This window comes from Pseudopodoces humilis, chromosome 1 (genome assembly GCF_049639895.1).
Source record: "Pseudopodoces humilis isolate 2021_Gansu_Grassland_sample_001 chromosome 1, ASM4963989v1, whole genome shotgun sequence".
Taxonomy (NCBI): Eukaryota; Metazoa; Chordata; class Aves; order Passeriformes; family Paridae; genus Pseudopodoces; species Pseudopodoces humilis.
Window position 1 is genome coordinate 22,359,051 of NC_142200.1, and position 14,948 is coordinate 22,373,998.

At 40.6% G+C, this 14,948-nt stretch overlaps 1 protein-coding gene across 2 annotated transcripts in view; it reads right to left on the minus strand.

Moving 5' to 3' along the window:
* The window catches only part of PTDSS1 (phosphatidylserine synthase 1), a 28,510-nt gene extending 13,601 nt beyond the window's left edge, over positions 1 to 14,909 (minus strand). For both annotated transcript variants that reach the window (XM_005517007.3, XM_005517006.3), the window contains exons 1-5: positions 14,613 to 14,909; positions 9,312 to 9,403; positions 8,337 to 8,381; positions 6,099 to 6,223; positions 2,919 to 3,077 (exon numbers count right to left, since the gene is read on the minus strand). In XM_005517007.3, coding sequence (XP_005517064.1) covers positions 2,919 to 3,077; positions 6,099 to 6,223; positions 8,337 to 8,381; positions 9,312 to 9,403; positions 14,613 to 14,791 — 600 coding nt within the window. In that variant the 5' untranslated portion in view covers positions 14,792 to 14,909. The remainder of the gene's footprint in view (positions 1 to 2,918; positions 3,078 to 6,098; positions 6,224 to 8,336; positions 8,382 to 9,311; positions 9,404 to 14,612) is intronic.
* Between the last annotated feature and the right edge of the window lie 39 nt (positions 14,910 to 14,948).

Genomic DNA, 14,948 nt, shown 5'->3' on the forward strand with positions numbered 1-14,948 from the left:
TTGGCCTCTTAAAGATGATTCAAGACACATTAATAGAAATGTATGAAAGAAGCAGAACTATTGTGTTTCTTGGGGGAAATAACATGGTTTGTGCTTTAAAAAAAATAAATTTTAGAGAATATTTGTTTAATTTTTGCTAAACAGTTTTAAGTAGTATGTTTTCTAAACCAGGAACAAGATGCAGCAAGTAAAATGGATGCATTTTTAACAGCTGTCAGTAATAAAGCATGGTGGTGTTCAGGACATAAGACTTCTCTATTTCAAAACTGTTTTCAGGAAATTTAGCGACTGTAAAAAAATTAAGAGTAAAACAACATTTTAGACAACATTTCAGCAGGCTTTGTTACTATATTTGATACAAAATGGCTCAAAAAGTTAAGAGGACATTCCACTCTACTGATGCAGTAAGGGGAACATGTGACCAGAGTTAAGGCAAGATATAAAGATATTTTACTAAAACCTAGAAACAGATTCACTGCCTCTCTTTCTCCTTTAAGAAAAATAATTTTATTCTCTTACTCTGTGAGAAAAATCACTGCAATGCGAAAAAATAGACTGGAAAAGTAACCTATGGACAGGAAATCAAGAGAGCCATGTGTTAAGCAGTTCCTCTGCAATACTTGAGGAGATAATTAACAAAGCACATAGCAAACTAAAGAATGCACCTCCACAAAAACAGTACAATTCTTGTCAGCTAATGTACATACACTGTGGCTGTGGAAGATTATTGTATAATTTTGTAACAAAGTATCATTTGTAATAAAGTAATATTTTTGTCAAGAGATATAAGCATAAAGTACTGAAAAAAATCAGATTTGAGGAAAGGAACACGAAGAACATTTTCTGTATACAACAAAAATGAATGCTGGCCCATTTATAATACATTACAGTGACTAATACTGGCAATGACAATTCCTGTGAAAACTCTTGCAAAAGTGTATCAAAACCACTTGTTTTTCTTTGACAAAGCCATGTGAACTTCAACCTTTTCAAAAAAGAAAATTTGAGTTTCCCTTCAGAACCCAAGTGATACAGAGTTGTTCATTATTCTGCTAAAGTTTCCCTTTCATCCTTTTAATTAATTTAGCCTGAGAGGGGTGATAGCTTACAAATGTCAGTCAGATCCAGGCAAAGATACCAGAAGTTACAGATAAAGAGGCAGCAAAACCCGGATCACAGGTGTTTGCCAGACAGTCTCTAAGGTTCTCTAGCGGCTTTCTAAGAATGGGAGACCAAGGTCTGCCTGCTTCCCAACTTTAATCCAACAGCATGGAGCATGAGCCAAGTTTCCTATTTCAGAACAAGGAGTTGGCTGAAATCCATTAATGCTAATAGAAGATGCTCAGCTAAATCCCTATGTAACTGCCCTGATAACTTCTGGAGGTTTCTAATTACTCTCCTGAATTATCTAATTCATCAAAAATCCATTTGAGTGGTGGTAACATATCTGCGTTTTGAACCTCGTCCAACACATTGTCTGTTCCAATAATCTGCCTTCCAACAAGGGGAATACTAGACACCTGATGCTGTGTCAAATTGAAGACAAGGGTTGTGTAATGAACAATAAGAGTATGAGTGAAACAAAGCCAAATACATTCTTTCCCAGAGGAAAAAAATGAGTACAATAACAAGCTAAGGTGTTTTCTTTGAATGGGTACTTATGAAATCCCAATCTCAAGCAATTTCAAAATCACTTAGAAAACACAGAATGCCGCATGAACAAAAACATGTTTTGAAGGGGAACTCACGGCACCAGGATTTGCAAACTCAGAGGTTTAATTTCAGATGAATAAATCCTTATCTGTGTTTCTAAACTATAAATGCTCTGTCAGATAAGCCAAGCATTCTCAAGACAGCAAGCTTTACAGAAAACTGATTTTAGAGACTAAGTCCAGGTGTTTACATCAAGAAGTTCCCTCAACTCCATTTCACATGTACATTACATGTGGCTATACACAATGTGCAATATTGTATGTGAGGTAAAGGGACCATGAGAGTAGACCACAGATATTGCACCGTGAAAAAGAGGAACAGTTGCTCTGAATCAGAAAATATGTGAAGTAGAAAAGTAGAAATGATCCCCATAACAGCAGAAAATAAATTATGAATGGCACAAATAGGCTGACTTAGACTTCCTTTATATTCAAACAGTAATACATCACCTACCTAAAACCCAGCTTGCTGTTGGTCTTCTCATTCAGCTGCACAATTACTTAACATATCATTTATAAGACTTAAAATGTCAATCTGTACTGAGAACTAGAGAGCCATCCTTCTAGTAACATTCACTCTTCCCCCAAGAACAATTCACATCTCATGTCTATGGAGTGCCCCTGCCCAAAGAGGCAGGGATTTGATTTTAGACAGGCAGTGTTAAGGTGAGGGGCATGGCTTTAAGTCCCAGGAAGAGTGGACTCTGCCCCTCTACCTTGGGGGATGTGCCCTATAAGCCTGGGAAGAGTTACTCCACCCCCAGATCCCTTATAAAGGGATCTAGGTATCAGCCCAGAATGTTCTACCCCTCTTGTGTTGCTATTCCTTATGTTCTGCTGCATTTATTTTAATATTGTATTAAATATTAAAATTAAATATCCCTCCTATTGTAACCCTATTGGTTTATACCCGAGACTTCTCCCTTGCTGTATATCCCTGTTGGATCCAGACCCAAAACTCCACCCTTGCTCCACCCCGTAAAACCCACCACCCTGCCCTTGTTCTTGGTTCTTTGACTCTGGTTTATGGTGGGTTAAATCCTGTGTTGTTGACATCCCAATAAATGGATACCTGAGTTTAACCAGAGACTTGTCTCACTGACTTCCCAATTGATCACCAGTGGCTGCACCTCCCTGGACATGACTTGGCTGCGGTGTGACACAACACATACCTTTGCTGATAATTAAGATAAAAGAGTGGCCTACCTCAGTGAGCTCCCAGGTGATGCTAATAGTCCAGCACAGCCCATAGCTGCGGATCAGCAAAGCCTTCATAGCCCAGCCCCAGAAATGTCCAAAAGCAAATATATCAAAGTGGCTGAGAATTCTCTCCCAGGTGATAACATGACAGTTCACTGCATACTCCTATTATGAAAAGAAAAAAACCCAGAACAAAATTAGTCCGTCAACACACAATTTCATAATTTCAGAAAAAAGAAACATTTTTCCATCCAGTGCAATAAGCCTGGAATTATAAGGGTATTAAAATTAGCATTATTTCATTTTCTTATCCTTATAAACTGTGGCAGAAAATTCCCAGTATTAAGACTCGGTGCCATCACAGTACAGCTCTAATTTAAAGGGAAATAAAACAGACCTTGGTGCCTGAAGAAACATGCATTTCCTAAGTGACAGAGAAGCAACAAAACCAATAAAATCAGTAACAATAAAACCAGCAAACAATACCCCAAAAATTTATTTGCCTTTCTTTGGAGTCTTGATTTGAAATAACCACCTTTTCCCACATTCATGCTGTCTGGTATTCAGATGTGGCTCATTAGTGGCTAATCCTCCCCAGTTTCTGATGTAATGTTACTCATGTCAATGTTTACTCGAGTATCTTTTGTGTCTTCTTTTCCTCATGAAAGCTATTTCCCAGAACCCATTCATACTGAAGATGTTTAGTCACAGGCTTGGATTGAATAAAAATTTAGGAGAAGATCAAAGGGAACTTGCAAACGTGTTTTTCAAAGATGAGCAACAGATTCCTTAAGAATACTAATTAATACTCTAGTCACCAATGACAAAGGAACCGGGTTCTCATGACATGTTGTACAGCAAGTGCTAGAAATCACGGTCCAGCAAGAAAAAAAAATTGTTAGCCATCAGGAGGCTGCAACTGTGGGTTCTGTCTCATCACTGGGCGCAAAATGAACTATTCCTAACAAACACACATTTAAAAAAATCCCAGGCCTTCAATCCTCCTAAAATACACATTGCCACCTGCAGGTGACAACACAGCACTGCTCAGTGCTGTTGAATCAAGAATTCTCTTTCAGGCCAGAACTATTGCTAATCCTGCGCAAAAGAACACTGATCAAGTTTAAAAGGAGATAGCACAGAAAGATTTAAATCCTGGCCACTACAAAGAGAAGAATGCACAATTTCATATAAATCCTTTTATCAGCAGGCAGCTAAGTCCTTTTATGGGATGACAGGAGTTGTGTAGGCTACTATAAGTAACCTTACTGCTGGTGTTTTCTCATGCATGCCTGTGCTGCTGGTCAGAGAAAGGTGCACCACCTGTAGTAAGGATGGCAAGCCTGCAGCTTTAGTGCACCAAGAGAACTGAAACTGGCTCCTCTGCCAGCATGAGAAGCACGGAATACATCACAGAAAGTGCAGGCTCCTTGCTATACCACAATACCTATGCTGAGTGAACACAATGAGGCTACTCCAAAAGTAAGGGTTTTTCCAGAGCTCTTGCATTTTTGCTTTTATTTTTACTGGGGCTTCCTCCTCTCTAATTTTTCCAGCTGCAGTTCTGCCAGCCATACAGTGAAATGCGTTGAACTTTTTTTTATACCCAAGCAACTTTGCTAGTCCTGTGCAAGCGACCAAGCTGCAGCCTTCATTACAGCTACACTTTAAAAATTTTCTCCAACTTTAAATGACAATATCTGGATTGCAAAGAAGACCAGAGCAAGTTTCCACTGACTGCTACAGACAGGGAATCTGCTGTACTGTGGTTCTGTGCCAGTAGTAATAATAGTTCTCCCCTAGTTAGAATCTATTTCTAATTTAAACGACAGGAGAGCCAGGTGAATCTGACAAACCAACAGACTCCTTGTCTCAGCACCCTTTTGTTGCTCAGCAACACCACTGCTGCCCGTGCTGGGGCTCCATTTAGCCATGTGTCCTCCCCCCATCCTAAGGGCAAGCTGCCCTCACCTCTCCACCAGCACAGGTGGTTCCTGCAGAACCCAAAGTTCAGCCCTAGAGTTGCACAGCATGTTCTGCTGACAGGCTGAGGTGCAATACCTGACGCATCCAGTTTTCCAGGCAAGGAGCCTGCACGCAGCCCTCGCTATCAATCAACTAACATGAGCTTACTACAGTGTAAAGATTTCCATTCCCCCATGTGCTACAGGGCAAGAGTTTGCAGCCACTGCTGATGAGGTGCTGTGCATTGGTTTGCATAAGCAGTAAATTGCCACATGTGAAAGACAACCAGTCAATTTCCCTACTCATGAGGCATGACCCTATAAAAGCGCCTAGTATACAACAGGTGACCATAGTAGAAAGATACACAAACCCAAGGTCAAGGGATTATGTTGGTCAGGTGGTGAGGAGTAATTTGATGTGATAGTGAGGAGAAGATTGGCAACTCTTGCCTCTTCATGCAGCCTCCTCTTCTGCTTGGTACCCACTTCTCATGCTGTGGTCTGCATGCCACCCTGCGTAACTCACACCCTTCTCCCAGGCCTCCTTTCACAACCTCAGCTCTCTGTGTTCATGTCCCCACCTGAAGGGGAATGGAAAACTCTTTGCAAGCTGCTCAGTAAACAGAAGAAGAAGCCTGGCTTTCTATTCCACTCCAGATTATGGTCTATGGAAATAATTTCCCAATGGTAACAGCGTCAGTGCTCAGTTGCTGACTGACTGGAAGGGAGCTGAGTCCTGCAGTTGCCATACAAACACGCACTCCACAAGCTCCATAGAGTCACAATAATGTACTAAGCTCATGAGCAACAAGATGAGACAAAAGTTCTTTGAGTGCAGCACTGTGGCATCAAAAACCTTGATCTGGCACACATACCATATAGGCTTCATTTAGATACTACCTTGCTAAGTTTATTTTTGGTATCCATGCTCATATCTATTACCAAAATAAATCCAAAGCCACCCCACTGCAAACATGTATCATATTCCAATTTGCACACTCATCCAAACATCCACATTAGAAAAAATAAAATACTGAGAAGACTGTTTTTCACACCAGCTGATTTCAACATAAATAAATTGTTGTTGACACAAAGGACTTGTTGACTCTGTCAAGTATAGCCACAAACATGCACTGCTCATGCCAGCAAATTCAGATTTATCCATTGCCACTCATATAAAACATGCTTGAAGTATGTACAATAAAGTGCCATGGATACATACCATAATATCTGCTTCCCTTGTGGCATATCGAAGATTAGGGTCCAGCCAGTACATCACTGCTTTTACCTGCTCAAAGTTAAGGAAGAGCACGAACACCAGGAACAGAAAATAGAGCACGCTGAGACCTGCAAAAAGACTCAGTTTTAAAGTCATGTTCACTCACAAAACTGCTAGGAACACAGAGTCCAAAAATCTACTTCCAAACAGCTGTTCTACAAAAGAATTTCTATATGCATGCAGAAAAGCTAAGGAGACACCAGTCAGATGGCAGTGTCTGAGCACTCAGCCCTTCACATCCTGTCCTGTGACAAGTGATAAATAAATGCTCACCTGTGTGAACCCAATCAAAGCAAAATCAGTCTAATCAATTTAGGCATGTGTAGTACAAGGCTGTGATCAGGAAGCTGCTTAGCAAGAGATACATTAGGATCCAGGATTGCATTAGCTCTGTCCCTTTGCTTTAAGTATTCTTGGTCTCATTAATGCAAGTCCCTAAGCCTTTACACAGGTTTCAACATAAAAATCCATTTAATAATACCACCTGGCAATTCTGAGCTGTGCTGGCAATAAAGAGTAATTATAAATATGAACTAATGCATGTCTGAGTTACTTTTGAGAGCTGGAAAATTTGCTGCTTGAACCTTTTAAAGATAAATATGATTATTATTTATTTTCACACCACTATAAATTGAGAAACACAATTCTGTTTGGAGTACCATTTCTCTCCTCCAGTCTGACTAAGAATTTTTTTTTAATAAAAGAAAAACTTATTAGAAGTTGAGTCCTAGGTATAGCTCTGTGGGTAGCTGAGGCTTTTATTGGGACTATATATTTACATTACTTACAAGCTCACAGATATCTAAGACCACATTTGGAGGAGGCATATAAACCCTATTTCCATGGCCTCAAATGTACTTGTATCCTACAACAGTGTCATGGAAAGAAGAAAGATTAATGTGAATAAACTTAGGATCTGCCATTCAAAATAAACAATTCTAAAAAAGCCTTTTAAACTATAACCAGGACTCACATGTTGATAGCCCCCTGTGTAGACCAGAAAACAACTTTTATTCAGAGACACACACATGCACAGGAAGTATCTATATGGTCCTGTGCAGTCCCTTGCAGAAACATGATGGGAACAGATGTCACCCTGCCAAAGGAAGCACAGCCTGCAGGCCAGGGTGCATCTGGAAATGTTGAGGATTCACCAGTCCTGCCCTTCATCTTCCACAGGGGTGTGAGAACTGAAGCACAGCTAAATGAACCATGCCAGAAGAAGCAGAATCACACAGGGAAAAATGTTGCTCTTGATTTTGCATGCAGCCTTTTCCCAAAAGTACAGGGGTCAAGCTCTGACAGTATCAACATTGAGAATGACCTTTTAGTCTCTATGTGGTGAAACTGGAAGTGAGCAGTAAGACCTGTGTTTCCCAAACTTCCAAGAAGCGGGTTTGTGTAACAAATACTGTCTAATCATCAGCATCCTCTCAATGTCAACAGATGAGTAATCAGCTACTTTGGGAAGCTACTTATTTTTAGATATAAGGTGGCAGGAGAGAGGAATATTCAGTTTGCCTAAAAATAATCAAATATGTTGTCTAGCATATGTTCTGTGAACCCTGAATTATTTGAAAATAAAATTCCTCATGATTTTGCTGTGTAATTCAGATGTTTAAGGAGAACGATTTCACTTGTTAGTTTTGAAGGCAAGAGAATAATTTTTCAAACTATGAATGTAACTGATATTTACAAGTATTTTTAATGAAATAAGTACATGAATATATACATGACAAGACTACTAAAAATATTAACCTATGCAATGATACAATTTAATAAACATATAAAGTAATAGGGTATTTTTCCAATAATGAAAAGAAACCACCTGCTCAACTGGATTTAGAAGTCAGTATATGCAGTAGCTGGGGTTCGAAGAGCTGAGAGTAGGAAAGGTGTGGGGGAAGGAGATTGGGAAGCACAAAACAGAATTAAAACAGAGTATCAGAATGAATGATCCCTTTTTGGTGATTTCATTTACACCATCCTGACACAGAGTAACTACAGCAATATTGCCAAACATAACTAAGAATAGATTATAAGCAACTGCTCAGCAGTGGGAGGAAAGTAACATCCACACAAGTTTGATGCACAATTATGTTTCATGACAATTCCATTCACCAGAAAGTTAAAAAGGCAGGTCCTGATAAATCAATGCAAAAGTCAGAAACACAAACTTACCAAAAACCATCCTCCACAGAGCAGGGTGAGGACGTGTAAAGGGTCCTATAGACAGCAAACAAAAAGCTTATTTGGAGACAGTAAGAACTACAAAATTTATTTTTGAGTATATCACATATGATAAATAGTAAGAAGTGGCTCAGCAAATATTTTCAGCACATACTGCAGAAAACTCACCACTGTACGCATAAAGCTCATTTTTCTCTGGCACTCAGTTTTTCAGAACTTTGTGAAAAGCATGCATATAGGATTTTGAACATATGGGAAAAACACATCCCAACTCTGCAGTACAAAGCTGCCCTGAACAAAATCACTGTTTTTTCCAATTGTGAGACAGTTTAGACTTGACCCAAGAATCAGGATTTTGCTGACAGCAGTAAGTAAAAATTAGAAAACCAAAACAGACAAACCAGGTAGAAGTATTTCTTCCACAGAATTAAGTGACACACAGATTTTCTTACATTTTTACACTTTCTGCTCCTCAAACAACTACCAAAACTTTTGTCCAACTTTAACTTTTACTGAGCAACTGTGGTTTTACATTGTAAATGCAACTTAAACCATTTCTATCACTATCTTCTAGTAAGGTGTTGTGTCTGAGCATTTTTAGAATTACACTTCTGTTGAAAAACACTGAGGCAAAGTCCTCCTAAACATTATTTAAGGGTCTGTTGGCATCATTACTTAACGATCTGAACTGCAACTGCACATCTGCAAATAGGACACTAATTTTGAGAACTTGACTTCCTTGTTAAATACAGACTATAAATAACAAGCTATAAATAACACTTATCTCTGCTCAGTATGACTACAACCTATTTTTAGACTGCTCCTTAATTTAAAATAATTCAAATGAGTGAAGAAAAAATACACTGAGAATTGGTATGTAAATAAAAGTCAAAGTAAATATAGTGGCAATAAAGAGAAATTCACATTTAAAAAACATGAAGTATAAGCTGTATAAACCTTACTCACCATTAGGAAAAGCTAGAACACTGATGATTAGAAAGAAGAAAATCACAGAGAGGATACCCCTCCAAATATTATCCTCTGGTACAGAATCATCCCTAAAGAGACAGACAACACAGTATTAAAGTACATTACAAGGATGAAGTCAAAAGGCTCTCAAGATATATTATTTAAATAAAGAATACATGGAAATTAAATATAAGAAATATGTATGCTCATTATGTAACAAGTTAAGATAGTAATTGCACTGATTGATTTTCACACTATACTTCTGGGCATCCCTTTCTTACAAGAAGGTTAAATATTTAGTAAACACATGCAAGCCATTAGTATTGTTAGAAGAGAGTGTAGAAGCAATGACCAAACATAAGGTGAAAAAAAAATCTTCCTGTTTTAATGTTTACAGAAACATCATCAAATTACTTTTACGCCTAAACTAAAACCTCTGGAAACCTGGATTAAATTCCTAGGTTTCCTTCTGCTGTTTTGGTGCTACTTTCAATACCCTTCACTTCCCTTTGCCTATCCCAAACACCAAATGCCTGTGACAAGGGCAGAAATAATGATTAAAATCAGCCTTTAGAAATAATGAATATGCAGCTTGAATCTGTAACAGAGACACAGCACAATTTAAAAGACCCAAGGAAAAATATCAGTTTGCTTTTAGATCTATTAAGCCAAAGCTCTGATTATGGTATCATGCATTATTTGTGCTACTGTTACATTATAGACAGAAGAGAGACCTAAGAATTCAGGTTGGAATGCCAAGGCAAACTTGACAGAGCCCTTTCTTTTCAGGCAGGTAGAATATGGTATCAAGATTAACAAAATAACTGTCACCAAACTTTTCTATCCAGCAGACAGCTTCTTGGATACTTCAGTAATACAAACAAATAAACTTCAGACTATCATAGTATAAGCAGTGAATATTTTATAAAGTATCACCCAATACAACTGAAGTCAAAATTCTGCTATCTGGGTAGTTTTCTTGTACTTGGGATCAGTTTATTCATTTAAGTATATTTCTTTATTTATTCACAACATGATAACAAAAGAATTGCCGGCAAACTTTAAATGTATAAAGCTCTTCCTGGCATAGCATCTGTCACATTTCTGGATGGTTCAGAAAAGAATCTATAAGAGCATAAATGTGCTCCACATTAGATACTTGCTGCAGTTACAGAATATTTCTCACTTAGCCAAATTATTTTCCTTTTCCTCAAAACTGAACCTTAACAGCTCCACAGCAGGCTTTCATCACTTTGGGGCATTTAAGCAGTGTGTTACTTTAAATGTAAAATGGAAGAAGAAAGTGCATTAAACACTAATGGTTTCTCTGCAGGCCTTGGGGATTCCCCACAGCATTTTTTTAAAACCAGCTGAGTTCAGCTTTACCAATGATTTTCCAGCAGCCATGCTGCACAGGCTGACACTTTATACCAGCTGTAAACCCCAAGTCCCAGAGCTTAACTCTGGCTCCCTTCTTGGCTCTCACTTCCTAGCCAGAGCCTCTGGCTCTGATGGCTCAGACAGCAAAACCATATCTCTCTTTTAACACATGCAATTAACACACGGGAACATGCTGTCATGGCTGCCACCAAGAGGATGAACTTTTTTTTTTTCTTAGAGAGAACAAATAACTACAGTTGCATCACATCAATTCATCACAGCAAATAAAGAAGTGAAAGACATTGTGATCAAATCACTTAATTGCTGTGCCAGGTGGAATGAAAGTCCTCACCTTTGCATATCAGGATTCTGAGTACTACTCAGCTTCAGGAAAGCTGTCTTAGTCATGTTGGCACCACTTCCCCCCAAAATCAACAAAGATGTATACAGTGTTAAACTGTATCTCATTCCGTGTGAGTGGCAAGGCATTTTATTTTGGCTTGTAGATACCTTTCACAAGGGATAGACACCAAATCTTCTTGCCAGAAGCAGTTAAGAACATGTGGGGGCAAGAAACTTGCTGCCACACACTAGCTGGCATAAGAATTATAGTGTTTACCTGGAAAAACTATTTTGGGGAATGCCAAAGGGAAAGATGCAATCACAACAAGCTGCAGTTGGGAAAATGTGCTGAATCATCTTCTCATTTAGCCCCAGAAACGTTGACTCTGATTTTGAAATACAAGCATTCATGCAGCAAAACCAAGGTTTTTAATGCTTATGTGGGAGGACAGATGAAAATTCTCTAAATTTTAACCCACTTTATAAGGGCATTTTTCACTACCATGGCTTTTTAGAGAATAAAAAAAAACCCACAAAGTGCATAATAACTGCATAATCTTTATCCCTCTTCTGGTTCTTCTCCAGAGCACTAGATTACAAAAATGTCAGCTAGTGAGTTATTACATCATAAAAAGAAAGGATACTCAATTGAGGAAAAAATAGCTAGGACACTAAATTTGGAATGTGGGAGAGGGAGAAAAAAAAATCTTCCATAAACTCAACCAAACCTAAATACACAATAATCCAATTTAATCAAGCCCATTAATCAAGGGACATGGAAAACAAAAGCCCTACATTCTCACAAGTCTTAGTCCTGCTTCCACAGACCCCTGCAGCTTCATACCAGAAGCCAATAGTCTGTCACCTTCCTCAGTCCTATTGTTGTAACACAAAATATCCCCTCCAGGATTCATTTCTGCTAGCTGCCTCTGGGCTCAGAGAGGGCCACACACCTCTGTCTAGGGTAAAAGAGGACAGGGAAAGCTAGAGCCACTCCACACCTCTGCCCCAAGGTGCAGGATGGAGGCAGAGGAGCTTGTGTCTGACTCATTCAGCAAGAAACAACCAAGGAAGCTGCAGCCATTGTCAGAAGCACTAGAACGATGTGCTTTAAAGAACATAATACCCTGTATTCCCCACTTTAACATAAAAAAGTTAACCACACATTTATTTTTCTGGATTATTATTATTATTATAAACATACCTGAAGATTACTGCTATCTGAAGTTCAGTTCCACCCTTATCTGTCAGCTCAGAGACAGTAGGAACTGCTCTCAGTGATCCTAAGGACTTAATTCTATGTATGGCTTGCTACACACAAGGGAAAAGCATTTTCTAAGTTTCTCAGAACCCTCCACATGGTTCTGACACAAAAGAATTATAGAAGAGACAAGAAAGACTTTAAGGAACACAGAATTTCCTCTGTTGACGGTGAAGTTCCTGAAAAAATAAATTTTACTTCACAACACCAACATGAATTATCACAGAAAATCCCCCACTCAACGAACTGACCAGGACAGCAACGGAACAACTGACAGCACAGGGGAAGCAAAGAATCACTTGTGACACCTTACAGGGAAGTCTACAGCACCTTGTGCCCAGGAAGTGGGAAAATGAACTTAAATTAACTTAAACATCACCTTATTGCATGAGTCATTGTAGACTCAATGCAATAAGCTGATGGAATGGAGCAGACTGTAAAAGCATGTGGGAAAGTATCATCTCTTCCCCAGTTTCTCAAAGACTGTATATGGCTCGAAGAGTGTTCCAAATGAGGCCCAGAGGCAGTGCTCTGATATCACTCTGGAGATCTGTGAAACTCCTACAATAGTTGAAAATAGCAGAAAGAGGAGAGGGGAGAAAGTAAAATCAGAGTATCTTCCACAACCTGAGAAGAGGAGAAATACAGAAGAGTTAAAGAGAATCAACTGGTATTTAAACACAGGAAGTGAGGCAGAGAAAGAGGGAAGAAAATATAACTGAAGTCAGTTAGAAAGACAGCAAAACAAATGGAAAGACAAAGCAGCAATCCTCTTGGAAAAAATGCAAACAAACATCCCAGAAGCAAAGCAATTTTATTTGGGCCTAGAAGATTCCAAAGTGCTGAAATTGCTTCATCCTCTGCTTGAAAGAATTAATGGCAAAAATCCTTCCCCAAAGGTGAGCAATCAGTTCTATTAATCTTTCAGAATGACATTATTAAAATCTCTTAGTGACTCAGAAGTTTGACCTAAATTAGCCCTTCAGGGAGAAAAGTGATCAGGCAAAGGAATGAGGAACACTTGTAGCAAAGACCTGTAATTAAACATTGTAGCAGAGCACAGAAATATGTCTCTCCATGATTTTGGAGTTAAGAAGGGATCCAAGTAGAACAAGGGATGTGCTCACCGAAAGTATCTTCCTTGGGGCCACACACATGTTGAAACAAGAAAAAGGCACAAGTCAGACCATTTGCAGTTACACTATTTTACTTTTCCTTATGCTCCTGTCTCAACTCAAGCCAGGTTTGGCCATTATTTCACAGCTGATAAAACCTAGACATTTGGATTCTTAGAATAAAACGTAAGATTACACATTGAACTGTGTATCAGAATAAGTGATAAATAATGAGTTTCTTACATCAAATGGAGAGCTGTCAGGAATGAATGTTTTATGGTCACTTAAGAGGGAGATTCACCAGCATAAGAGTTTAAGCCACAAGACCACAGAAATTTGTGACTGTGTACACAAAATGCCACTAAAGTTTAAACGAGCCTAAAACCACACTGCACGACCTAGCCAAAACCTCTCAGATCATACACTGATGTGATCACAGTGCCTACAGACTATGCAATTTCGTCTAAAGGAGGATTATGCAATCATCTTCACATCCAGTAGAAGGCAATAAAAAGTATGCACAACTTCAAAAAACATGAAAGATACTCATCAGACTGCACTGCTATACCCTTTGTTTTCAAGTAAGGCTCCCGAAAAATCTGTCTATTCCTAGCACTATCGCCGTGAATGACTGCAGGGGTGATGCCCACAGAGCCCTTCCTGTGGTGCGCAAAGGATGTGGCCAAGCCCATCCGTGCCAGGGCCCGAGCCAAGCTGAGGCTGGCCACAGGCAGTGCGGGGTACAGCAGCGATGCCACAGAACAGTCACTCCCGTCCACTACCCGCTTGGGAAATCAGCTACATCACTGATGTCACTGCGGGGCTGCTCGATAGCCTAAAAAAGCCCATTTTTGGCAACTCCTTGAAACACACATTTTACTAGAGACTATAGCAGAGATCCGCAAAAGGATTACCAAGTTCCCAGGAAAGGCAGTGGGGATGATAAGCGCTCTGGAAGGGAGGGGAGGATGCCCGCTCTCCAGCACGGGCCTGCCGAGCAGGGGCGCGGGCACCCGGCGGTGCAGCACCCGCCCGGGGAGGGCACCGCAACCCCGGCCCGGCCCGGCGGGAGCCGCGCTGCCCCTGCCCGTCCCGGGGCCGGGCACCGACCCTCCCCATTCCCTGCCCGGGAAGCCCCTGCGCCCGGGGGGTTGCCGGCACCCAGGGGCGGGGCTGCGGCTCCCCGCGGCGGCCGCGCACCTGGTGAAGGCGAAGGCCATGAGGCTGAGGATGGTGAAGCTGAGGAGGGTGATGGTGTGCGGCCGGTAGAAGAACTCCAGCGTGATGTCCTCCACCTGCTGCTCGTTGATCATGCGGAAGTGCAAGCGGTAGTTTACGTCGTCCTTGCTCAGGGTCCGGCTCCCCACGCACGACACCATCTCGCCCTTTCTCTCCTCTCGTCGCAGGACAGCTGTGGTTACGGGGGGCGGCGCGGCCCGAAGCGGCGCGGCCCGAACCAGCCCGGCCGCCCGCCCGCCGAGCGCAGCCGAGCGGGCCGAGCGGGGCAGCGCCGCGCCCGCCGCGCCGAGGGGCGGA